The sequence below is a fragment of the Neovison vison genome, chromosome X (genome assembly GCF_020171115.1).
Source record: "Neovison vison isolate M4711 chromosome X, ASM_NN_V1, whole genome shotgun sequence".
NCBI classification, from domain to species: Eukaryota; Metazoa; Chordata; class Mammalia; order Carnivora; family Mustelidae; genus Neogale; species Neogale vison.
The window spans coordinates 25843729-25871236 of NC_058105.1; the positions used below are offsets into that span (position 1 = coordinate 25843729).

Sequence of the window (27508 nt, forward strand, 5' to 3'; positions counted from 1 at the left end):
TCTATCAAATGGGAGTAAATGTATCTTCTTCATAGGTTTTTGTGAGTCTTCCATTTAGGTGATATATACAAAAATGTATTTAACTATTGTGTGTTATATAAATGTAAGGCGATATTATTTTTGTGATAGTTATTAAAGAGGTTGTGGATGAAAGTTCCAAAAGAGAGGTAACCCTTCAGGGTCTGGCCTCTCTCAAATGACAAATTATCCTACCCTGGGTAATATCCACTGTATCTGCAGTGATCAGCCTATCACCTGCATGGCACATAGAGCAGCTCAGTGAAGGTTTGCTGAGTTATTAAATAACAGCCCCCTTCTTTCTATTATAACGTTGTATCCCTTTTAATCAATCACATTGTTTTAAAAGATAACAAGTCCATTTTCAAGGTGACTCTATTTCCTAAAACCTCTCCCAAGAAAAATGCCTAAGTACTGCAAGAAGATAGTAATGTTTTGTTTTATTTCACACTGGGAAGAGGAAGGGTTTGTTCTTCATTGGTTTTTGATTCACTCGAGAGAAACCCACCCTCTAGGCACCCTGACCTTTTTTAAATCTCCCAGAGATACCAAGCCTCAAGGCCTTGCACACATGCTGCTCTCTCTAGAATGTTCTTCCCTATACTTCGTAAGATAAACCCCCTCCTGCATAAAGAGGCTTTTCCTTGTTTCACCATTCCACCTTAAATTTTCTTGTTATACTCACTACTAATACCCTTTATTTTCCTGTCATAACATTTATCACTCTGTGTGTGTGTGTGCGTGCGCGCGCGCGCGTGTGTGTGTGGTTTTTATATTTCGTCCTCCCACTAGAATGTGAGCTCCATGTGGCCAGGGGGAGAGGCAGTGACAGGAGGAAGTCTTGTCTTGTTCTGTGTTCTTCCTCCTCATAGTTCCAGTTCCTAATAAGAGATCCCCATTAAATATTGCATATTTGTTGAATGACTGAACCAATAAATGAACAAAGCTGGAGGCTAAAGCAGACCCCTTAGCCTATGAAATGGAATGACATGCCCCCAAGGGAGAGGAGAGCTGTGCCCAGGTACACAGAGGCCATCACAAATGTGAGTGTGAGCCAGAACATCATCCTGCCTTGGTGGCATCTAGGTCATCCATGTTCTGGGTTCACTACTACACAGTGAGGCTCAAACAGAGCAGCTAGGGAAAAAAAATCTCATTGTATTAGATTTCAGTGTACAGGACCTCTTCTGTGGTTACTTCACTGCTGGATGCTTTTTTCTTTTCCTACTGCTACCTCACTTTTCTTCATCCTGCATCCTCACTTTTAGCACTATCGTGTCTAAACCTTATTTTTGTATACTGCTAGGGTATCAATCCCAAGAATTACCAAAACAAATCCAGTGATTCATTTAAAAAAAATACATGATAACCAAATAATTTTTTTAAAGATTTATTTGTTTGTTTGTTTTTTGTTTATTTGATGCGGGTGGGGGTCGATGTACAGCAGAGGGAGAGGGAGAGAATCTCAGAACCCACACTGAGGACCCTGAGATCATGACCTGAGCCAAAGTCAAGAGTCAGACACTTAACCGACTGAACCACCCAGGTGCCCTGAATAGAGTTTATTTTAGGACCACAAAGATGGTTCAACATTAGGAAGCCTATTGCTATAATTCACCAGCTTAATAGGTTAAAAAAGAAAACTATGGGAATATTTCCATAAGTGCTGAAAAGGCACTTGATAAAAATTCATCACCTAATTCTGACACTCCTGGTGAGCCAGGAATAATAGATAAATCAACAAAGCATTTCAGGCCACTGAGCAATGTGTCAAACTGAGGAGTCTCTGGGGTCATCCTATCCTATGATAAATCACCAGAGAATAGGAAAAGGTAGAAGTTCTAAGAGAGCATACCTGTTATCAGTAGATAGCACTATATCTATATAGTCTAGTCTTGGTCTACTGTTGCCAAGGCCTTCATTTGGTTCCTTAGGTCTCTTGTCTTTGGTCGTTCTTGTTTGTTGTTGTTTTGCATTAATCTATTTGAAAAGAATGGGAAATGTTTATTCTATTTAATGATTCCTTTTGGATAAAAAAGCTTTTATCTTGTTGTTTTAATGTCATGAAATTATTTTTAGATATTCCTTGAGTTCATGAGGTAACTTGTCAGTTTCTCACACTATCAAACTACTTTTAATTATGTATTACTTTCATAAATGCAACCATTATGATTTCTGAAGCCTTATCCTGAAGCTGCTGAAAATCATCTGCCTAATTTCGTCATATTTTGCACATTAACTTCCTTGCATAACATCTTTACCTTGGCTGTTTATTGTCAGTCTCTTATCTCAGCCTTTATAGATGAATGTCACAGTCACTGAATTGGATGTCAGGGGCACTATGGCCCTCAGCCTTCTTGCAATCCCCACGTTATCCAAAACCTGCTGCTTGGAGAAGTAGAATGAGCATTCAGTTCTTTGCCCCATGTCCAGTGACTTTGGGGGAGCAAGCTACAATATTTCTTTATAAACAGGTATAATAAAGTCTTCTTCATAAGCCAGTGTTAATATTTGCAAGATGAGTAACAGTCAAGTCAAAGGTGTGATCCTGTGACCAGAGGACAGAACCTTCTGCAAATGTAACAGTGCTATCTTGACCAGCAATGACTTTTGGTGAAGAAACATCCCATTAATATCTCTGTGTGGAGGTAAGGGAGAGAACACAGGAAAACAGAAATCCAGACAGAATTAAGGGTGTCTCAAGGCAGGCAGTCACATCATTCAGAAAACGCCTTCTGCTATACTAATGGCTCTTTTCTCCCCTGCCTTCCCAATATATTTATTGGACCATCCCCCACCACCACCTATGTCGGCCCACTGCCAGACCAGTGTGTCTTCTGCAGCTCCTCTGAAACATTTACAAATGATTATTTTTTCTTCCTATCACGTTACTCAGCTGCCACAGTACCAGGCAGAGTGTAATATCGGGGCTCAGCATTTTCATTGCCAGCCCCAAATAGCCCCTCTCCCCCCATTTTTATTTATATGAAAAAGAGCAGGCATTTAGTGTGTTACAGTCTGCCTCCACAAGAGAAGTCTAGGATTGGTTGCTTCTGTATTTAACAGTTTCCTGTGCATTTGGAGAGTAAAGATCAGCTCTGTAGGGGGAAACGTCTGCCTTCTCCTAAACTGACTGCAAATTCTAGGATTATGTTAAAATGGGCTGCTGTCGGAAAGAAACCTCGCCTTATTACTCTGAGCAAGAAGCCACATGCAAAAATACCCCAACATACAGCCATTCTCATTAAAGTTAGTTGAGATTTTGGGTAAGTCTTAAGTATAAATTATAACTTTATTAGCTCATAGAGCTTTCTCCCAAGAAAGTAAACCTAATAAAAATTAAAGGGAACTTATTAAGTGACTGCCTTGTTGCTATTTGCCATGACTACGGGAAAAAAGTAATATCATTGTGGGGTTTGCAGCCAATGCACTTTTTTGTTGTGGACGAGAGAGCAATTCCAAAAGCTGATATGAGGTGAAGAGTATATCTCATTACCATTGCATTGAGAACTCTTTAATTGATACTTTATATAAGCATTTCCTGCCACAGAGTTAGGGGGATCTTTAACTGTTACTGAGAGGGAAAAATCCGGCTCCAAACCACCACTGGAGGTCACCAGGGCACACTACTTATTTGCAAAACTGCATAATCACCTTCCGGAGAAAGGATTCTAAGGGAGCTCACCAGGCTTACAATGTACAAAAAGCAGATCCTGACAATGGTAGGGAAGGAGATGATGGCTTTCAGGGAACCTGTAATTGTCGCTGTGATTATTTATTCATCAGGACTTTTAAATGTTGGCAAGAGAAACAGAAACCGTGTTATTCAACACACCAACATGCCCCCACGTATGCTTTCTCGCCACCTGATTTTGCCAACATGAGATGCGATGCTCTCTTCGACTTTTGGGTTTAATCCCCAACCAGAATCGATCAAACACGATGTTGAAAGAATGCACTTTGGAATCACAGAGTGTTAGTGCTCAAAGGGGCACTGTACGAATTATCTAGTGCAAACAAGTCTTTGGTCTGAGATCTCTATCTGGATTTCAGGAGGTCACTGAAGCTCTAGAATTATATACAAAATTATGTGTACATCTGCATTTTTCTTTTTTTTAAGATTTTTATCTACTTATTTGAGAGAGAGGGAGAGAGAATGCATGAGCAGAGGAGGGACAGAGGGAGATGGAGCTGGAGAAGCCTACTCCCTGCTGAGCAGGGAATCCTGACCCCGCGACCATGACCTGAGCCACCCAGGCGCCCCTCATCTGTATCTTTCTAGGAAGAAATCTAAGAAGATTCTTAACTTCTATCAAATTCATAATAAAAGTTTACCTGACCCAAAAGGGTCTAAAAATTAGCAATTCTAATCCATCCTCCACCGCCCTGACTTTCTTACCAGAGAAGACCATGATTCTCAGAGATGCAGAATAATTCACCTGACACCAAATAGCTAGTTAATGGCAGACCCAAAAGTTGAAACCTTTTCTGACTCTAGCTCTAAAACCAACTCTTTCCACTCTACCAGAGTTGTTTAACAAGCATTGTGGGTCATGATAAGATATCTAAGAGGTTGTTTGACAGCAATGATTTGTGTCATATCTATAACCCAAAGTAGACTACCTTTGAGATGCTTTTCCATCACTGAAATTCTGTTTCCATCCACCTTAATAGAGAACAGCATTGACACAGAATGATCCCAAACTAATTTCCATTTAGAAATTATTTCCATTTTATGATTAATCTTTCCCGCTCCCCATTGATCTCCCTTGCTAATAATGCTTGGTTAAGGCTAATAATAAAATGAGTTTGCATTCCTTGAGTCTTCACCAGCTGATGGCAGGGTAGAAGGGCATCCCCATCAGGACAGGCTACATAATTTGCAGGGCCCAGTGTTAAGTGAAAATACAGAACCTTGTGTTAAAAAATTATTAAGGATTTCAAGGCAGTGGCAGCAGAGCATTAAACAAAATGTGGGACCCTTCAAAACATGGGCCCCTGTGCGACTGCACAGGTCACATATCCCAGGACGATGGCCCTATAAGATCCCTATTAAAGCTTTGGTAGAGCAAGGGACAATAAGAAGCCAACATATGATTTAAAATTGACCATAGATGATCCACAATGCTAGAGAGTTGTATATTCATAATCATAAGGACTTTTTGGCTTATATGTACATATGCTCATACACACACATGCACATATAAATCAGTTTGACTAAAATTACCATCTTTTCCCTTCACCCAATGCCAAAACCCGAAACTAGTTTGCTTTAATTTTTCATCTTAGGTCCTATTTTTCTGGCATTGTTTAAGCACCTATTTTCATTACCAGTTTTCATAACCAAATGACAAAAGGTGGGATGAATTCTCCAGAGGCATCTTAAGAGTCAGGTAGAGACAGAAACTGGAAAAGCAATGGCCAACTACTAGAGGGATATTTGAAGCTTCCAGAAAGGGGGAAAGCAGCTTCGGGGTATGCAGTTTAATGAGCCAATACGCTCAGGCTTAGAACATTATGAGGACAGAAAACATTTTAAATTCAAGACTCAGAAATCTGGGGTTCCAGCAGGTAAGCAGGTTTACCAACTGAGAAAATGACTGGGATTTGGTGTACTTGAGCTAGACATATTTCAGTAGAGCAGAGGAACCCTTGCTACCTCGTTTCCCCCTTCCCGTTTCAGTGGCATTCCAGGGTTCCAAGTTTAATGCGCAACATCTGTGCTTCATAAGACTTGAGGCCAAATGTTGGGTAATATCCCATTGGTTAGCTCTAAGCAGAAACCAAAATATAATGTGCACAGGGTGGAATTTACACTTGCCACGCTCAAAGCAAACTCAGACTTCTTGGCAAACTAAAGGCGAGTTAGCACAAGAGAAAATATAAATTGGACAAATCGATTTCTATTAGTCTCATGTGTAGTCAGTTGTTGTAAAAGTGACCCAGCACACCAAAACCAGCTTCCTAAGTGTGTTTTGCACCCTAGAGAGAGAAGAAACCAGCCCTCCTTGCGCCTCTTCTAAAAGAGTAAAGAAAAAAATTGTATCAGCATAGCTTAAGCCTTCAGAGAGCTTGTTTCTTCAGTTTTACAACACAGCCTCCAACCCCAAAGCCCAAAGCTTGATGTCGGTAAACATACAGTATGTACCTAATGACAGAGAGCACGCGCTCACTCATCCGAGTATGTACCCGGTACGTGCTGACTGGTGATCACTTTTGGATGCTGGCGCTCTGCCGTGCTGTGTGAGGTAAAAGGCACTTGCAATCGAATTTCAACCCGCATCAGAACTCAATAGCAAATGTAATACCCACAGAATTATCAACCATTGTAAAAATGAAGGAAATACTTTGAAATGTGTTCATGTGTTATTAACTCTTTGTTTGCAGTATCTGTGGGATATGAATATGAAACATGCCCTGACTTTATCCTCTGGGAGAAAAGGACAGTCATCTTACAAGGCTTTGAGATGGATGCTTCTAACCTAGGAGGCTGGTCATTGAATAAGCATCATATTCTGAATCCTCAAAGTGGTAAGCAGCTTTTTTATCTTATCTTATTTTATTTTATTTTCAAAGGATGTACAATTTTTATTTTTATTGTTTTAAAGATTTTTGTTGGGGCACCTGGGTGGCTCAGTGAGTTAAAGATTTTTGTTTATTTATTTTAGTGGGGGTGGGAGGAGCAGAACGATGGAGAATTTTATGCAGGCTCCATGAGCACGGAGCCTGCCCCAGGGCTCGATTTCATGACATTAAGATCATGACCTGGGTGGAAATCCAGAGTCGGATGCTTAGTCGACTAAGCCACCCAGGCACCCCCAGTGGAATTTTTTTAAATTGTGATAAAAGATGCTTAACAAAGTTTACCACTTTGACCATTTCTATGTACAATTCAATGGCATTAAGTACATTCACAGTGTTGTGCAACCATCACCATTGTCCATTTCCAGAATGTTTCCATCATCCCAATGAGAAAAATCTGTACCCATTAAATAGTAACTCCCCATTCCTCCTCCCCCAGCTCCTATGCTACTTTCTGTCTCTATGTATTTACCTAACTTAGGTATCTCACGTAAAGGGAAAGAAGTACATGTTTCTAAAACTTTTCAGACATACTGCCACGTTTCCCTCAAGAATAATAGTCCATTTCATGGTCAAGAGTGCCCATTTCTTTGCACTTAAGAAGCTTTTAAAATATTTATTACTGTTTTCTTAATGCAATATATATACACACATACATAGTGCTATATATATGTATTACACATGGACAATACATATTTGATGCGAAAAACTTGGGAAAGTACAAGGAAAAAGTTACCTGGAAGTCCAGCACCTAGAGATAGCCAAATTAATACATATATTTTCAAATACAGCAATCTGATTTCAAATTAGTGCTAGTATACTGAGACCTCTTCATCATGAAGTTCTATAAAGCTGGGTTTTAAGAATCATCTATCATCATTGCTCTATCCCAAGTATATCTGACGCTAACCAACTTTTTTTTTAAAAAGATTTTATTTATTTATTTGACAGACAGAGATCACAAGGAGGCAGACAGGCAGGCAGAGAGAGAGGAGGAAGCAGGCCCCCTGCTGAGCACAGAGCCCGATGCAGGGCTCAATCCCAGGACCCAGAGATCATGACCTGAGCCGAAGGCAGAGGCTTTAACCCACTGAGCCACCCAGGCGCCCCACTAACCAACTTTTTTAAAAGTATATTGTGTTTTATATAATCTAACACTCCATCAATCATGCCAGTATTTTATGGGAAATGCTGCCAATTAAACTATGACATACACTGATTGCAAGATACAGACTTATTTCAGAGATGTTAAAAATGTGGAGCAAAATGTGCACCTTAGAATTGAGGAATCATCCATGTGATAACACTTTTCAAAAGGCTTTGGTGACCTCCTTCCCCTTTTAAATACAACAACGCTGCAGTGTGGCATTAATCCCATTTTAAAAATCAAGAATCAGAGGCTTACAGTCATGTGACTTCCCCCAATGTTCATAAGTGACTAGAGCCCTGTGCTCTTTCTCTTTACCCTAGTTGTTTGTCCACATAAATGTCAGTAGATCCAGTGAGAAGCTAGGAACTGAATCAAGGAACAGTAATGGTTAAAAAAAAGAAAAGGCAGAAGGAAGACAGGAGAAGTGGTGAAGGAATCTAGGGAAGAGGGCAGTCCTGGACTTCACTTAGTTTCAAGTATTCCAAGTCCTGGACTTAGGAAAAGAGGAAAAGGCAGAGAACTAGGACACTGTCATCTTCCATCTTTGCCTTCTTCGAAACATCCTTGCTGTTGTCCCTTTCTCCTAGTTTGCAATTTACATGTTAACTGAATCAGGAGAGGGAACCCAGGTGGCCCTTGAGCCCATGGTCTCTCAGACAAACTGATCTCACTACCCTGGTTATAAACGCTTCACCCAAGTTCCTCCACCTTGTTTTTCATCTTTCTGGGGAGTTGGTTATTGGTGTTCCTGTCCAGTTTTCATATGAACATCTATTGGGAACTTTTCATTTCAAAATCTCATTCCTTTTCATCCAAAGACACAGATTCTCAGCAACCATTAGTAGAACATGGACTTTGGGTTATTTCTCCAGGACTGGGGATGCAAATGTCTTGAGACAGTTACACTCTTCCATCCAGCCATCCTTGTCTGCATCTGACCTTTAGGAAACAACTGGTAAAGGTCAGGTTATCTCATAGGGCCATGAACTGACCAAGGCTAAGAGATCCATTTTATAATCACACCTATGATCTTATTTTGTTTGCACCATCATTGAGTCAGCTGAGTCAGCCAGCCACATGGGCTGAAAAATTTTGATTGGCTAAACTAACCAGGTTTGCTTCAACCATGATGTGACACCACCTACCATAGTCCCAGGATGGGACCCCGAAGGTAAATGAGCCCATTGCCATAAGCCTTCATTATCCCTCCTTTCCTTCTTTCAAGGAACATTCTAAATTCCATTTCAAATTGTTTGTTTTATTTGAGAGCAAAGATTCGGGCATAGATATAAAATGTCAACTCTTTTCTGTTGTCAAAAGGAGAATCACAGTTTTAAAAGTACAAAAACGAAAGGGCAGATGCCACTTATTAAATTATGAGGTTTTTTGTTTTGATTTGAAAGAGTTTGACATTTTAAGCAGCCGGTTCTTTTCCACACACTTTTATTGGCTTGTATGGATTGTCTCTTTCAAATGCCTGTCATTGACATTAAGCACAAAGTGGGAAATGACCTCAATTGAACCAGCCCCCAGCTGTGTGCTCCCAGCCCTGTGTCCTCTTACTATTTTCTTCACACAGGCTTAGAAATTCAGAGCAGAGGGGGGCCATTGAGAAAGTTGGCTTTGGGATCCCCCTTATTTCCACAGATGTGTTCTCTCCACCCCTACTTTGCCAGTCATCAGTTTTTAGGCAAGAGGTACTGAATTCTTTCTGAGAATCTTTTTAACACCTTTTTTGAAGTATAATTTATACACCATGCAACTCAGCCAGTTTAAATGTACACGTCAGTGATTTTAATAAGTTGTGGAGTTGTGCACCCAGCACCACAACCGTTTCAGGATATTGTTGTCTCTCCAAAAAGATGCCTTGTGCTCACCCCAGCTCCACTGAATCTGCTCTCTGTCTCTTTCTGGGAATTTTATTCTGAGAAAGAAACCTTATTTTAGATAGTTTTTTTTTAAGGAACATTTTTTCATTGGATCATCTCATTTGTAGGCACATTGTATTTCTAACCAAGAACTTGTCACACTTGCCAGGAAACAGATCTGAAGCCAGCTCTGCCACTGCCTTTCAGCCTGACCTTGGACATGAACACCTCTCTTGGGATGTTTTCAAAGTCTAAATCCCACCCACAAAGGCAGTTTTAGAAGCAGGAATGATAAGTGTGAAGGAGCAGCTTTGAAAAGACCAATTTAGAAAGCAATGCTCTTTCCCCCTCAGGTCAGACAGTCTTTTCTGACTGATTAAGGCATGAGCAACCGTCTTTCCAAATTCCCCCACTCCGCTTCTTTCTGGAAAAAGCCTAACTCTTTAGGCACCCTGCTTTTTTGATCTGAGACAGATGGCAGATTAGAAACAAGAATCTATCTTCCCCCAATTTCCTCTCACTGGTTAAAAAGACACCTGTAATTAGATTGGATGTCTGCTGCCATTCACTTCTTCAGTTTTTCTTTAGTTGCAAAATCATTATGCAGTGGGTAGCTTCTAGAAGGCAGTGTTTTCAGACCATTTGTCATTTTAGTTGCAGCAATTATATTTACCTGACAATTAACCATTGGTTGCAGAGAATTGTTTCCAAATATTATGCCTGATGTATGTCGATGGTTTCTACTTTCTGAGATGAAAAAAAAAAACCAGGAACTTGTATTTTGCAATATTATTCCTTCAAAATACATCTTCTTAGTGATTACAGAAAGTATATATCCTTACCTTTTAAAATAAATCAGTTCTTTAAAATTATGAGGAATAAAATGTGTACATGAATCATCTCTTACTGAGGTAAGCTATTTGTTTTAGTCTATCTTTGTATCAAACATATCTCCCAGTTGCGTGTTAAAAAATTATTAAAGAAAACAAGCCAGGGCACTAATTGGATATCGTCATCTGTCTGAAATGGATAAAGAATTTCTTTTAACTTAGTCTCCAAAACAGGCCAATAGTTTGTCGACAAATGGTTTTACTGGGAGGGGAAGTAAATTTCCATTGATCACACTGGCATATCTCCCAGCTTGTGTTTATATCCTCTCAGTCAAGCCCTAAGAGAAATATGTATTGTGTCCCTGGTTGTTCATAAGTCTGAAAAATGGTTTCTTCTTTGAAATCAGCATAAAGCACCACCCACTGGCTTCCGAGGGGAATTTTTATTTCAAACTTATTTATAAGCTTCAAAAGGAGTTCTGAGCAAGGTAGCAGGAGGGTATGAGTAGTGTGTTTAAAAGTATGCTTAACTTATTATACAGCAGACCTGGCTTTTTGGCAGAGAGAAGGAAAACTAAGGAGAGAAAATGTGCAGTAGGCCCCATTCAGTGGGGTTTCTTTGTTGACTGCCAACAAGACACCCAATCCTTAGCAGGAAGTTGGCCTTCATATAAAAATGTGCGTTGTCCTAGGATCATTTGATTCTGTTTTCAAAATGAGCATGTGTGGCAGAATAAACTGGAAAGGAGGCAGCAGTAATTGATCAAGATTTCCAGGAACATAAACAAAATATTTTCAAAGCAACCTTTTGCAGAAGAATTGGTGTTAAATCATTGTTGCTAGATGGTATGCCCCGGTTCTATGTAATGGAAGGTTAAACAGATTCTTGAAACAACAAAAACACCCTTCAGAATGATCTATTTTTCCAGGGCAATACAAAAGGGGTTTGCCCATTTTTGTTTTGATTGCTTCAGCTTTAAACAGGAATGGTAATTTCAGTACACGGGCACTTTAGTACCTTGCATGAAAGCAAGACATCAATTGTTGAGATGTAATCAGAAAGTACATTGCCTTATGTTTTATTTCCTTTAATCATTCTTCTTCTTTGATGGAGTGCTGGGCTTTCTAATAGAAAAGGGGAGTTTTAGAATTGCAGGCTTAGAAGAATGGTTTAGAATAGCCATCTTTAGTTTTTAAATTGCCAGGAGCCTGGTAATAACATGTCATTTTGAAGGTAATTGTTAACTATACCGTTATATTGATATAAAAAAGATGGAGATCTACCTGTGAAAATAGATGTTAATAGCAAATCTGGTATTTCCAAGCTAATAATTGGACATATTTTTGAGTGATATACCCTATAATGCATTGCTGAAATACAGACATGCTAAACAGTTGGTTTCCTTATTTGTTCGAGAACATATCATAGTCTCGTTGGTAGGATATTCAGTTAGTGATCATCAGGAGGTTTCTTTTTGATGATGTTGTTTGATGGTCATCCCAGTTCTCATTCACTTCCAATTAATTTAAACTGTAGCACTGAGCGCATTGCAATTGGTTTTTTGTGTGTGTGAAATGAAATCCAGTCCTATTAATCTTACTGAATTAACTGTTCGAAATCTTGTGAATTTTTTTACTGTCTAATAAAGTTATTAATAAGAAAGTAGTGATCCTCAAGATATTCACAGTTCTACTGTAAAAGACCAATTTGTGGGGGCATAAGCTCATAGCTGCTCCTGCAGATCATACGTTGAAAAAATAGGCAAAAATCACCCTACGAAGGGAGAGTCAAAGTACCTAGACTTGAAATCTGAAGGCTGTATGATGTATGGGACTTGTTTCCTGGAAAGCCCCTTCCAAGTACACATTTGGTGTTATGGTATTGTGCATGTTTTACCCTCTTACCTATTTTTGCCAACAAAGTTCCTATTTCAGAGTGATTAGTGGTGTCTATTGTAGGACTGTGGGACCAAAAGCTGAAAGAAAACTGGGGAAGACATTTCAGGAAATGTTTAGGGAGAGTAACAGACAATCCAAGGAGATAGAGAGCAGGGGCAATGGGGGAGGGGGGAGAAGACTCTACAAGATTACTGTATTCATTCACTTACCATCAGTTACTTCTGTCTGACACGTTGGCATGTCTTCTCACAGCATGGGTGTTTTACCTGCCCGGGCTCATTGTGAGCAGACTTGAACACAGCAGTTGTTGTTCCTTGGATTTTCTGCCCAGGTTCAACAGGTTTGCAAAATCACTGGGATTTGACAAGGAAACTACAAGAGACTCAAAGCCTATTTTGAACATTTACTGAGCTCTTACAATGACTTGGCCACAAAGATTGGCACTAAAATGCAGAAAAGAGAAAGACAGAGAGTCTGCCTTTATGGAGCCCATCCTCTAATGAGAAAGATAGAGAAGTAATGAAAACTGTATCATACAACATAGTCGGTGTTACAACAGAGCTACGGAAAACAAACTGTGAGCACAAAGGGGAAGTAACTCATTCTGCTTGGACAGAGCACTGGGGGGAAAACTGAGCTGAGCTTTGAGGGATAGGTAAGAGTTCCCCAAGCAGACAAGATGAGGAGGGCTTTCAAGACAGACGGAAAGGTATATACAAAAGCAGAACAGAATGGAAGAACGTGAAAGTAATTGTAAAACAGTTCATTATCACTGGAATCAAGATACAAATAAGAGGATGATGAGAGTAGGCAGTGGTCAAGTCATGAAGGACTTTGTATGCCTTAATAATAGGGAAGGTGCCCCTTATTCTATGAAGGAAGTGGAGCTGTTGAAAGATTCTAAGCCACACACTAAAACAATCTCAATGGAAAGAGGTGGAGGGGGAATGGTGGGGAGATAGGTATGTGTGGAGACCGGGAGACGAGGAAGTGAAGAAACACTGAACTAAAGCAGTAGTGATAGCAATGGAGGTGACAAAACTGGTTCAGCATATTGTAGGAGTTAGACTCATAGTGGGTTTCATAATGAATTAGGTGTAGTGAGTGAGAAAAAGAAGAGCCGTAGTCATGCCCACATTTCCAACTTGGGTGAATACACTCATGTACACTCACCCTAAGATGAGTAGGCAATGCAGGAGGAAGAGCAGGGTTTGGTAAGGGGAGCTAAAAAATAGAGTTCCTTTTTACTCTGTTGAGTTTGGGGGGCCTGCGAGGCATCCAAGTGGGGCGATTGAGCAGGAAATTGTAGGGCAGATGCCAACTCTAGACAGGAGAAAGTTTCAGCCTACAGATATAAGAGTTAAATCTGTAAGAATGGATGAGATTGCCCAAAGAGAATGACTGCACAGTATTTTCCAGCATTTTCATAAGTCAATATCTCTATTTCGTGCGCTGATGATAGTGAGATATGGTCCAAAAGAGTGGAAAATTCAAGTTCCTTTCTTAGATCTTTGAAGTACATTCTAGTGGTTTGACTTTTTTTCTTTTCACAGAAGTAGATTACCTTCTTGATGGTGTTTTGCTAAGGTTATTATTAAAATTGACTGATATTTCCTTTTCAGGAACCAGTCCGTTGCATAGTGAGGGTAATTTGAAGTCAGACAGGTGTGTGCCGGGCATCAGGAGAAAGTCAGCCATGAGATGAAAAATTAGCCACAGATTATTCACAGATCCCAAAGTGAACAGGTGATCATTAGAAGTTATTCATCAAATGTTTTATTGAGGCATTTAGAATCAGCACTAATGGGCCTGGATGTATTAACCCATATCACAGGTAGACAAACTGAGGCCAAGTGTTATGCGACTGTTTGTGGTGGCTACGCAGTGAAACAAAATGACAGTGCTTCACGCCCAGGTTCTTTTATGCTAGGCCAAAGTTCGATGCTGCTTTGAATGAGAGGGAGATTAAAATGTTACTGAGAATATTGTGTGGTAATTGTGCGCTTTTTATTCTTTTTTTTTTCTTAAATCTAGGAATCATCCATAAAGGGAATGGAGAAAATATGTTCATTTCCCAGCAGCCCCCAGTTATATCAACCATAATGGGTAATGGACACCAGCGGAGTGTAGCCTGTACCAACTGCAATGGCCCAGCTCACAACAACAAACTCTTTGCTCCTGTTGCCTTAGCTTCTGGCCCTGATGGTAGTGTGTATGTTGGCGACTTTAATTTTGTAAGACGAATATTTCCCTCGGGAAACTCCGTTAGTATTTTGGAATTAAGGTAAGTCTCCTCTAATCTCTGTTTGCTTAGCGGATGAGGAAAAAGCAAGAATGAGATAACGTGAAGAGAAAGACGTTGCCAGAAAGAGCAGAAAGTGCAGTTGCCCATATTTTAACCCTGAGCCTGAGATGCAGGAATAGGGACAAAGGACATATGTCAACACGCCCACTCCTTTGGAGACCCAGGAAGTGTTGACTTCCCTGTATGTGTGGCCTTCCCTGTTAGCATTGCTGTCACTGACATGGATCTCAGTACTTCCAGCTGCTCAGGTAAGTCACTCAACCTCCGTTGGTCACAATGGACACTGATCAAAAATATTTGTTTCATTCTAGCAGGTAGAGGTAATGCCAGATTCAAAAGGCTACATTTTCCAAGTTCTCCAGGCTCAGTCTTTTGAAGTGGTCACTTCATTAAAAAGAAGATAGAAGTCTGTGTTTGTGTACCCTGATAAGGAAGGAAGAACTCAGTTTTCTTTTTTTTTTTTACACTTGAAAGCTCTATTCCATTGGGGGAGGAAAAAAGATTAAAGCATTCATCGTTAGACTTTCTTAATCCATTCTAGGAATTTTCTTGGGAGTCCAAAGTATTTTGACACCTTTTGAAAGGAATTCATACCTTCTGGTATTACATGTTCTGAAGTTACACAAAGATTACAACTAAATAGACTATGGCCTAATCAGCTTTATTTCTCCTTTTCTGAGGCCACAGGATGCAAATATATGCCCTCTGGAGTCCTAGAAAAGGGAACCACCCCTTCCCATACCAGTGAGGGTAGACAGACCTGTTCTCTTTCTCCTGGGTAAATGGATAGAGTCTTCTCTCCAGTTGGTTAGCAGCTTTATCCCTGACACATACCTTGGGAAATTTAGGCTGAAAGTTTCTCTTGTTCCAGGAGATTTTGATGCCATCCTATAAACTCATCCATAAAACAATTGTTGCCTCAGGCATCACCTCATTGTCCTGAAAGATAGTGACCAAAAATAGTGCCTGGGAGAACAGAGACATTGATGGAGTAACTTCTATATACAGGGCACCATCAAGGCCAGTCAAAACATATGAGAAGTCTTGGGTCATTTCCACTTAACATTACGTTCACACAAGCATGGAAATTTGAATATATGAGGACATTCCTTGAAATTTTTCAGATTCTCGTGCTTGCTCTGGAATCTACCTCCTTTTTCTCAGACTAAGTTAGTCCTTCACACCTAGCTGAGGACATCTTCCAGTCCCAAGACCCCGTCCATTTTTCACAGTAATTCATTCCAATTTTAATGTTTCTTAATTATAATTGCAGACACTGTCATAGAGAAGAAAGCTGTTAAGTCCCTTGACTGATTTTTAAAAAATAGGCTAACATTAAGATTTTATAAGGGTAAAGTGCACCTAGAGAGTCTAGAGGGGTATTAAGTCATAGCACCCTGCTCTAATCAAATGTTCATGTACCTTATGGTGTCACACCTCATGGAGACTTGTCATTTCCAGCAGTATATCTCTTTGGGCACATACTTACTGGAAAGCCAATGAGGAAGGCCAAGATGATTGTATGCCCACATTTAGAAATGATTTCTACAACATTCAACATTGTTCTCAAAATCCTAAGGATGCTCCTTTTACATGATGCCAAACCTTGATGGAGCACTGAATGATTAATTCACCATCTAAATGTTTCTAGTCATGCAGATATTAGCTCTCAAGTAGACAAAGACCTCACTAATCCTATAAAGCCTATATAGCTAGACCTCTGTAGCTAACTCCTCAAAGGAAAAACCATAAGATTAGCTAAAAAAACAAATACCAAGACTAATAATATTACCATAAAGAAAACCCAGCTAAGTTTAGTCCTTTCCTTTGTGATTTAAATGCAAATTTTCCTAAGGTGGAACAATTTTCATTCACTGATGAGATTCTCCTTTGCTCAGGGATCCTTAACAGTTCACAGATTTGCATTTTGGTCCAAAGTACCTTATGACCTTCAACACAAAGTCATTCAAAGAATAAAATAACGTAACTTGGACCCCAATTGCAAAGTGATTTTCTCAGTATAAAGAAAAATCCATTTCTGGCAGTGTGAAGTATTGTCCAATCCCTCTATTCATTCTTACTCCACAGTACTGTTCTCTCACATTGTCACAGCTCTTCAAACACATAGGCAAGCACACGCCATGAGCTCACACACCCAAGCTCTCTCACTTAGCCTGAATCTAGTTAGCTTTTCTGAGCTCACATCCTTTAAAGCAGTTCTTCTTAACTTATTTTTTTTTTAATTCTCAGGCCCCTTTCAGAATCTAAGGAGGACTGTAGGACCTCGTCCCAGGGGGCGGGGGGGGACATGTTCACACAAAATTGTACGTGTGTTTTCAGGGATCCCAAATTTCCCCTTTCTGCCTATATGTCCCCACCTGCTAGCAACCTACCCCTTTCATAGACTCATGGTTACCATTCCCTGGATTAGGTTCAAACGGAAAAGAAGTAGTTCTCTCTTGTGTTAGGTTCAAGGAGGAGAAAAATAGTTTTCCCTTATCTACTCTAATACTCCTATGCTTGGCCATCAGAGAAATAAACTGATTGAATTTACATGATTTTGACCTAATTGATAAGTAACTCCCTATTTTCCTATAGTCAAAACCATCAAACTAGTTTATGTCAGCAAACATTATCTGTTATGTTTACTCAGACACTAATAATAGTTCTTATTAGATTCACCTAAAAACTGTGTCTGGCTTGATCAGTAATCTATACTTTATACATTGCATCTTTGACGTATGATTGGTAAATTTATTTATTTTCTTTATAGCTTCCAGATTTAAACTTCCTGTGGAGAAATAAGTTGATATAATAAGTCTCTGCTATGTTAAGAACCATAATGTTCAATGGATTCCATTGCATATAGATAGAAACTTCATTTTGTACCATTTTTTTTGTTGTTGTTAAAATTTGTTGATATAATTGCTGCCATCACCCTCCCCCTCCCAGTGCGTATTAGTCATTTTACTTGGTTGAGTCATCCGTTTCCTTGGAAACACAGACTAATATAGTCATTATGTTATTGGTTGCACTTATAGCTGTGAATGGAAGAGCAAGGTTGTCAATAGGTTATTACAGAAGGGATAGAGAACATTCCAGATCTTGACCCTCTGTCAAGGTTATTCATTATATAACTTAACCATTCTGCTCTCTACTTCTCTATCTATAAAACTGATTTCAAGTTAATATTTGAGCATCTTCTTACATGTCTTATGTGGTTTAAGTTGTTTTAAGACCCACAAATGCATAGTTCTCAGCCCAAAGTTTGATGGCATTTTGTTTGCTCTGACATAAAGTTTGCTCCTACTGGATGCCCTTCTAGCTTTCCTTCTCTTCCATCCTCTTGTTTCATTGTGGGCCACATTGAAAATTTCCAGGTGCCCCTTGACATGTCAAAGATTGGAAGACTGTAGATTTTTCCTTCCTCAGCTCTGCTGATCCAAACTCTCCCTGATTGAATTTCTTTCATCCGACCTCAGAAATAATTTCATTTTCATTGGTTGCCAATCATTTATTTCCTTTAGCTGGCCCATCATTGACTGAATGGGGAGAGTAAGGAAAAGTCAGTTCTGTCTTTATCATTAGCAATATAGCAAGAGCAACAATATTATTTCTTGTTATTTAAAGTATAGAGTACTCTTTTGCCCATTGACTACAGATTTCATCCATACATATACATCTTAGTCCTTCATTCCAGTGGGAAATTGAGGTAAGATAATAAAGAAGAGAAGATTAAAAGATCATTATGTAAGTAATTAAACCTAAGGGAATCTTAAAAATACATTCTGTGAGGATTTTTATAAAGACACATTCATTTCTATAAGAGATAGTTTAGGGCTAGTTATCCCTGTGGTTTTGCTTCTCATGTTAAAATTTCATACACACACATTTTGGTAACACAAAAGGAACATCACATATTTGTGAGCTTAGTGTTAGAAAAGTCCATGGAGATATCTGGTGCAACATGGCACCCACTACATGCCTGACATTTGATCACATCTACTTTGTTTGATCCCTTTCAGTTAACAGGAAACTTAAATACCCCTCTAGACAGCCCATTGAATCTTTGGAGCGCTCTTTTAGAAAATTCTTGCCTACACTGAACTGAAATCCACCTTCATAAAACATCCACTCAGAAACAGCAAATGTTGGGACGCCTGGGTGGCGCAGTTGGTTGGACGACTGCCTTCGGCTCAGGGCGTGATCCTGGAGTCCCGGGATCGAGTCCCACATCGGGCTCCCAGCTCCATGGGGAGTCTGCTTCGCTCTCTGACCTTCTCCTCGCTCATGCTCTCTCTCACTGTCTCTCTCTCTCAAATAAATAAATAAATAAATAAATAAATAAATAAATAAAAAGAAACAGCAAATGTTAGCATCTGCAGCAGCTTGGCAGCCACTCCTCTCTTAGACCTGACGCGTTTCCATGTGTGTGAAGACAGACCTCATAGGTTCCTGAGCTCCCTCTTCTTCAGTGTGAATATCCCCAAGTCTACTATTTCTTATCAATTATGACTTCATTTCTTCTTCCTTGGATTATGGCCTCGGGGCCATAGTTCGGTTTTCTGAAACTAATAGGGATAATTATATAAGTGAAAATAAGAGGCACCATATTAAGTCCTTTGTAAGAATTCAAATATGAATATCCCCTTGCCTCCCTCTCAACTTCTAATTTCACAAATCTATTAGAAAACCTATTAAGCATGAATGGAAATGATTTATTCTTTATAAAAACCTCATGCTGTTATTGTTCATGATGCTGATGTTCTCCGGATATTTATTTTGTCCGTCCCTCAAAATGAAAGAAAGATGAAAATAAGAACCTGGCAAATGTTTCTTGGTACCTTGAGTAACTTGGACTCAACAAATGTCAATGTGACATAAAAATTTCTCTTGCCATTCTACCGTTTCTTTTACAGTAACTGGTTAATATTTCCTCCATCGTTCTCAGGACTTGACTCCTGTCCCTGACTAGGGATCGAGTGGAACTAGAGTAGCACCCACTTAGGAGCAGTTAGCATGCAGAAGGCCAGGGAAACTTGTAGAGCACGCTGCTGAAGGAATAAATGGAGTCTGAATTTTGAGAGCTTGGAAAATAGCTGAGAAATGGCCAAGAACCATCCTTTTGTCAGCAACACTGCAGCAACAAATAGAGAAACACTCCATGTAGATGAAATAGGTGGTGACCTTACCAGGGTGAGCTCATGTATTAGTGGTAGCACTCAACGGTTCCCTCCCCCGACCCAGAAACATCTTTGCTGGCCTTCCACGGTGCCCAAATTCCCGCTCTAAGAAATGTGTTCCCTTGAGCTGCCACATTGCATCTTTAAGAGTCCCCAACACAGGAACCTCTGTTAGAATGACCTATCAAGCTAAAATCATCATTAGTCCTTGGGCACGGATTCATTTGTTGGGTTGGCTTCCAAGGAACGGCCAGCTAAAAACAGGGCCCTAAAACACAGGACAGGTAAGAAGTGAGAGGGGCAAGGGACAGAGCCAGAGCATGAGGTAAGATAGTCTTAGGTGAGGGTTGCTGGAGTTGGAAGCTCTAAGAAATCAGCAAATGGCAGAAGTGGGAAATCAGTCTTCAAAGGAAGAATATCATAGAAAGATGAGTAGAGAGGGAAGACCACTTTGGGACATCAAATATTTCTGGCTAAGCATAGCAACACGCGGTTGAGTGCTATGACCACCACAGAACAGGCCAGGCAAACTCACGATGCCAGGTCACTAGGCAGCAACTCCACAGTAGGCACATTCTCTCTTTCTCCATCCCTCACCTTACAAAAGTAGAAAAGGAATGGGTCGAACCTGATGCTAAGTGAAAGAAGCCAGTCACAAAAGGGCACATATTTTATGAGTCCATTTATATGAACCACCCAGAATAGGCAAATCCATAGAGGCAGAAAGCAGATTCATCACTGCCTGGGCCTAGGGCAGGTCGGGAATAAGTATTGACTGCTAATGGGTATGGGCTTTCTTCCTGAGGTGATGAAAATGTTCTGGAATTGGATGATGGCGATGGTGGCACATCTCTCTGAGTGGTACTAGAAACTGCTGAATTGTACTTTTTGGAAGGGTAAATTTTATGGTATGTGAATTATATCTCAATAATTTTTTTAATTAAAAAAGAATAGATGGCCCTTTTAATCATCTTGAACCTGAGAAAATCCAAGATCGGCTTAAAGACCCTACCATGGGGAACATTTCTTGCTTGCAAAAAGATTCGCAGTTCCACTCCTTTCTCCTCCTCAGTGGTGGCCAGCTTCAAGTCAGTGAGTTGCCAGGCAGCAGTGCCTACCAATGGGCCCAGGCACTTGTGAAGAGCTCACACTGGCACCTCAGCGTGTAGTCAGTTGCTAGCTAGACAACGAACTGACTTTGGTGGTGGCTCAATCCTGAATCAATAACTATAAGTAATTCTGAGACAGAACAAGGTCACACACTGGAAATAAATTCCGTCATTTTCACTTCCTCCTTCTGAGATGTTAATGAGAGAAGCTGCTCTGCATAATACGGGACATCTTTCCAAATTCACAGCGACATTCTTGGCAGGATCAGAAGCAGCTGCAAGAAAGTCAAACCACTCTCCTCCCCACCCCTTGCCATTACCATTTCAAAACCCTTTGTAGCCACACAAATGGTTCTGTACCAGGAGAATCTTCATTTTGGATGAAGCCATGTTTTAATGAGGTCCTTCTAGTACTTCCACAACTAAACTTCCTTTGGGAAATGATTTGAGCCAGCCTGGAGCACACTCACCTGCTAATTTAGAGGCTGCAAAAACAGGCAAGTGTCTACTGATAAAAAAAAAACAACAACAACAACAAAAAACTCAAAGAGGTCCAAATGCCTGAGGCCAGATTTCTAATCAGAGCTTCCAGCCTTACCTTTTGACCTTCTGTGTCAAACCACAGGATGCCTACCCTTTTGAGGCAGGCCAGGGAAAGAGAAGAGTCCGTGGATCCTGACCTGTGGCCCAACTAGTAAAATCCCAGGAAGATTTTCTTTAAAAAGAGTTGAATCAGTAGGAGCAGATAGCTACAGATGAAATCATTTTGTATCTTCTCTTCTTCCCTGACATTCTGAAGAATAAGAACATTTTCTAGTTTAGATAAAAAGATGTATTACCTTCATGTTTTTTTTAATGACATAAAGGGCAAGATTTAAAAGGATTTTCAAATTAAAATGACTGTATTTCACAGATGATTACAGCCTTTTAATTCAGGGCAGATTTGACCCAAAGTCAGGCCTGTACACAGACTGCATCCCCGATGTGAGAAGCTTCATCTCAGGTCCCAGAGTACCATGTGCCAAGACACTTACCAATGAGGGGCCCCCAAAGTGGTCTGCTTCTTCTGACCTGATGGGTCTGTTTTGCTGACCCGAGTTGCCCCTTTAGAGCACAGAGCATTAGAAGACACAAGAGCTTAGTAGTTGATGTTCATGATGTTTTACTGAAGCTAATCTGATGCAGCAGTTTTGATACCAGGGACATTCTGCCATGGTCTAAGAGAAAACATATATACTTTTCACTTAAGTTTTTGAGTATTGCTAAGGAATGTGCTGCTGTACACAAGAAATGTCTCTATCTTATCTCTGAGATCATATAAGTGGCTTTGGGATAGATTTGGGATGTCTGTTGCACACAAGGCTTGATTTTACATTTTGGTGAATGGCTTTCAAAACAGACTCTGGAATGGTCAGAATCTTTGTAGTGGCTACTTCTTCAAAGCCAGTGGTTCTTAAGAATCCAGTGGTTCTTAAACCTTTGTCTGTATCAGAATCACCGGCTGGTTTGTTAAAAATCAAACTTCCGAGCCCCACTTCCAGGTTCGAGGTTCTGACTGGGGAGAACCCCAGGAAACTGCATATAGAGCGGGAACCCAGGTGGTTCTGATGAAGATGTTCCAGAGAGAAAAACTGCCTTCGAGCTCTGCCCACCCACCAAGCAGGATAGCCAATCACCCTGACGCCATCTTAGGAGGAGAAGTCAGGAGGGGTCAGGTCCACTTTGGCTTGTACATCCAATGAAATGATCCCCATGGAGTCTCTAATAGCCACAAACTGAGTTAGAGCTGGGTGTGTCTGGTTGAATTTGGCTTGTTGAATGATACTGATGACTCTCTATTTGTTTTTACTTGCCACTCGTGGATAACCTTGTGCACCCTAGAAACAGAGATACCAGACATAGGTAAGCAAACCACACCGGCAGCGACCTAATGCCCCTTCTTGCCTAACAGGCCACCTCCTAATAACAGGCTAACAGGGAGATTTTAGTTTTTAAGTAAAGCGAAAGGAATAATGTGAAAGCACGTTTAGAAGTTAGGATTCAGGTAAGTGTCTGACAAAAGAAGGGAGCTCCACTGTGTGGGAATTTGCTGGAGGATCAGACTGTATCGAAAAGAAAACAAGATAAGTGAGACTTGGCAGTTCAGTACTTCATGGGAAAGCAAAGTCTTAAGTCTCATTATGTTTTCCTTAGGTGATATCACAAATGAGTCTGTAAGTTCAAACAGATTCAATGTTTTCAAGCTGCGGTAGTAAGGGAGGTGATACGGCAATCTTCTCAGATCCAGAAATATAGTTGGCGAGTGTATTAAAAGACAGTGACCATGATGACCTTCTTGAATAAGATTTTTCCTCTTTCCTTTTGTGTGACCTCATGGTTTCTATTTCTTCCCACCAAAAAGAAGTAACAGAAAAACTTTAAACCAACCATTTACCAACAATGACACAGAGCTCTGAAATTAATCATAATGAGCATTTCTATTCAATTTGTTTATGCATTACACTTGTCAAAACTGTTCTAAATTACCTGAAATTGCAAAGGAGAAAATTGAATTTGTTCACTTCCGAATGCCAATTGTCATCAGAATGGCACTGATAGGGTTTTTAATTTGGATTTCGTTTGAGAGATGCCACTTCCTAAATGCCAGTGCACAAGCTCAGCCTCGCTACTTTGGCATAACTGATTCCTTAAGCAAATTAAGCTGGTTGTCAAATTGCTTACTGGTTAAGTGTTGCACAGTATTAATTATAAGCATTAATTGTCCATTTAACAATCTATGTGATTTTTAAGTAGCATGAATGAAGTGATCTTTGCTAAGTTGAAGGGCACCGCTCAAATGTAAAGCTAACCAGAAGGTGACAATAAGTCTAACACTGAAGTTATAAAAGAAATCTTCACATATCTCAAATTGCAATATGCATGTGGACACAAGGGATTAGAGCAAATTGAAATGTAGTCCAGCAGTTTTCTTTCTCGGGTATGGCATGTTTTTAAAAAGTGGAAAGAAACCAATCTCCAAAGAGCTCAAGTGCACTTGGGAAATGGCAAGAAATGGCAAGAAATTACATATCAATATAGGAGACCTTCCTGACTGTTAGCTGTCAAGAAAATAACATTAATCAGATTTGAATTTTGTGTGTTGGGCTATTCCATTTTCTAAAGGCCAGCACACAAAATTTTAAAACAGCCTAGCTGAGCAAAATAGAATATGTTGCTCAGTTAGAAGAAGGCAGGAACAACATTTTTTTTTTTTTTGCCACCTTCAGGACTAAAGTATTCTGAAGGTACTTTGTACACAACAGTCACATAGGATCTAATCTAGTCTCAGTCAGGGCATAGTCTTGTTAGTGACCCTGGGCAAGCCCTTTATGTGTCTGGGTTTCCCCAGCTGAGATTTGAGGAGAATGATAATTTTAACTTCCCTCACAGGCACATTGGGGATATTCAATAATAAATGAATGTAATGCATTCCAAAGTGCTTTTCTGCGAATAACATTTCTCTTGGAAAAATAGCCTATGGACTTTTCCTAAACAAAACATGATTAATCTGGCTCAGCTGAAACTTCCACCAACTGGCTACCAAAATATTGAAGGGTGTTTCAGGGAAAGGTTGTGACCCCCTTTTTATTCTAGAAAGATCTTATGGGCACTGGAGAAATTTTATTCTAAAGGCAAAAATTCAACTAAATATGTAAAAACTTTTACCCAAACCCCTATTTAAGCAGTCTTTGCTACAGAGATGTCTTGTCTGATATGACTGCCAAATCAATTCTGGAGTCTGTTGGGGCCCTTTACAGTTTATTTACAGCAGCTGCCATGGTGGTTCCAGGGTTGAAGATGTCCCTGGAATCTACTGAATTCTCTTATTTGATGAAGTGAAGGTAAGTAGAAAAAAATCAAGTATTCCAATAGGATCTGATTTTTTTCCAATTAAAACTATAAACTGGGTCTCAAATCAGTATCTGCTAGCTTTTACTATCATTAACATACACAGATATGCTTAGAGGGCAAATATAATTACAAATATAATCAGAAACATGCCATTCCTTAAGGGCAACTTAATTACCCTGATGATCCTCTCCCTGCCATTTTGCTGGGGTAGGTAGCCAAGACCTGGACACTTCTGTGTATTAGTTAGTTTCATGTCCTACAGTTTAGTTCAGAAGTAACTGAACATTAACCCCATCAGAGAGTCTGTCGTTCCTGCCTACAGAGAGTGTACAGTGTAGTTGGAGAGATGTGAAAAAAATAGTGCTTACACCTAGCACTCACATCTTGGTTTCCAGTACCATTCTCCAACATAAGGAACCAGGGGTCGTTAGCAAAATGATTCATTCCAGTACTCGGGCAGAGATTATAAAAGATGAACCTTGAGCAACTTTTAATGCCAAAAAGTAGAGAAGGACTAAAACAAAAACAAAACAAAACAAACAAACAAAGAAAACCCTCCACGCTGATGGATGTATGTCAAAGTGTCTCACAAGCCAACAGGAACAGTGGCCAATGCCAGAGCCTTTTGAACAACAAAGTAAAGTAGCATTGGGTTGTAATAAAAAAATAAACAAATATCCATCTCTACTGATACAAATGAATACCTGAATTCATAAATAAATGGAGGAGAAAAGATAAAGCTCTCATACAGAAGATTTCCAAATTGTTTATGTAGACACTCTACCCTCAAGAAGGTGGAGTATAATTCCCTACCCCTCAGGTGTTGCCTTCACAGAGTGACTTCCTTCCAAAAAGCACAATCTGGAAATTGGGAGAGAAAGAGTAACTTTACACTGGAGAAACCTGATAAACTCTACCTCAGCCAGGTGATCAAGGTCAACATTGACAGTGATAAGTCATGTTGAGTTATATATCTTTGATTTGATTTGATTTGATTTGATTTGATTTGATTTGATTTGATGAGAATGGCACTGTGGTGGTCTTCCCCTCCAAAACTTATAACCTCTGTCTAACCAGGAGGAAAAAAAATTAGAAACATTCCAGTAGAGGGAATCTTATAAAATACCTGACCAATACTCCTTAAAACATTTAAGGTCATGGAAACAAGTCTGAGAAACTGTCATAGCCCAGGGGGCCTAAGGAGACATGATGACTAAATATAAAATTCGGTATCCTAGATGGAATCCTGGAACAGGAAAAGGACATTAAGTAAAAACTAAGGAAATCTTAATAAAATATGGACTTCAGTTATCTCTAAAAACAATGCTAATACAATATGACAAGTGCTGATAAGTCATATGTCCCTCCTCTTCTCAGCTCTTATCTTTCCTCCTCTAGTTCTGTTTACACACTTGACCATCATAGCCTGTTTGCTGAACCGACTCCCACCTTGGACCATTAATTTCATGAAGAAAGGGGCTGTATCACACAGAAGAGGTCTACAGACCACAGCACAGTTCTCGGCACATTAGTACACTTAGTAAATACTTCTTCATAGATTAATGAAAAATTACATGGTTAGTGGTACTAAGGAAGGAACTCAGATGAAAGAGGAGAGGCTTAGATAATGACCATGAAGATAAAGAGAAGTGGAAAGACTGGAGGAGAGTTTAGGAGGTAAAATTTTTAAAAGCACGATGTTTTACTGGATATGGAGAATGATGGAAAGAAGGAATGAAGAATAGCTCCTGGCTTTGACAACCGGGCATGGGCCAGGATTTGGGGCTGTGAGCACATCAGAGATAAACAAGTTTGCTTTCCTCCAAGCTTGCATGGTCTATTACAAAAAAAAGTTAATATGATATGTAATCCCCCAAATACGGGTAAATGCAATACAAATAACCCAGACTAGAGATTTGGGAAGGCTTTCTTCAGGAGATGATAACTGAATAGAGCCTTAAAAGGCATGTGAGGATTTACTAAGTGAAGAAAGGCTTGTCTACCACACCAAGGAATGTTAAAAAGTTTTTAGGGTTCTTAAAGATAGGGATCCAACCTTAGGATCAAGCAAAATATCCCCCAAACCAACATTACCCCAGTCATCAAAAAAATGGGATTAGGAAGAATCAAAATGAATGAATGAGCTCAGCCATGTACACAGATAAAAATATCACAAGAGATCCCATGCAAATATGTAATTAAAGAGTTTCAGGAATATCAAAATCCAATCAAGGTAACTTTACCATCACCTTTAAAAGATGCAGTTGATTTGATTATAACCCTCCAAAAAAGTCAAATATAATCAGTTCTACTATGTCCTGAAAGAAGACAAAATGGATTAGAAAAATGTGGTGGTCAACTAAAAAAAGGAAGATTGGAGAGGAAAAGTTTGGCAATGCATTTCCAGCGCAGCCCTCCATAAACAACACGTCTTTCAATTTACAACAGGACCCTGGAGGCTGATAGGGTCCCCAGTGAGGTCGGAAGCCTGGAGAAGTAGGGTTCTGAAGGATGGGAAGGCAGGAAAGAAGGACTTCTGTTTGGGATTTGTTGAGTTTGAGGTGACTGTGAGCCATCCAGGCAGGATTGGAGCGGTATTGATGAAAAAAAAAATTATTTCATGGGATTTTCTCTCATCTGCTTCTTTCTCTGCTCCCCAAATGGAAGGTATTG

At 39.8% G+C, this 27508-nt stretch overlaps 1 protein-coding gene across 1 annotated transcript in view; it reads left to right on the forward strand.

Annotated features, from left to right (window-relative positions):
* Positions 1 to 27508, forward strand: part of TENM1 (teneurin transmembrane protein 1) — a 792472-nt gene that overhangs the window by 664027 nt on the left and 100937 nt on the right. The window contains exons 21-23 of the mRNA XM_044235713.1: positions 6406 to 6549; positions 14382 to 14631; positions 22826 to 22846. Coding sequence (XP_044091648.1) covers positions 6406 to 6549; positions 14382 to 14631; positions 22826 to 22846 — 415 coding nt within the window. The remainder of the gene's footprint in view (positions 1 to 6405; positions 6550 to 14381; positions 14632 to 22825; positions 22847 to 27508) is intronic.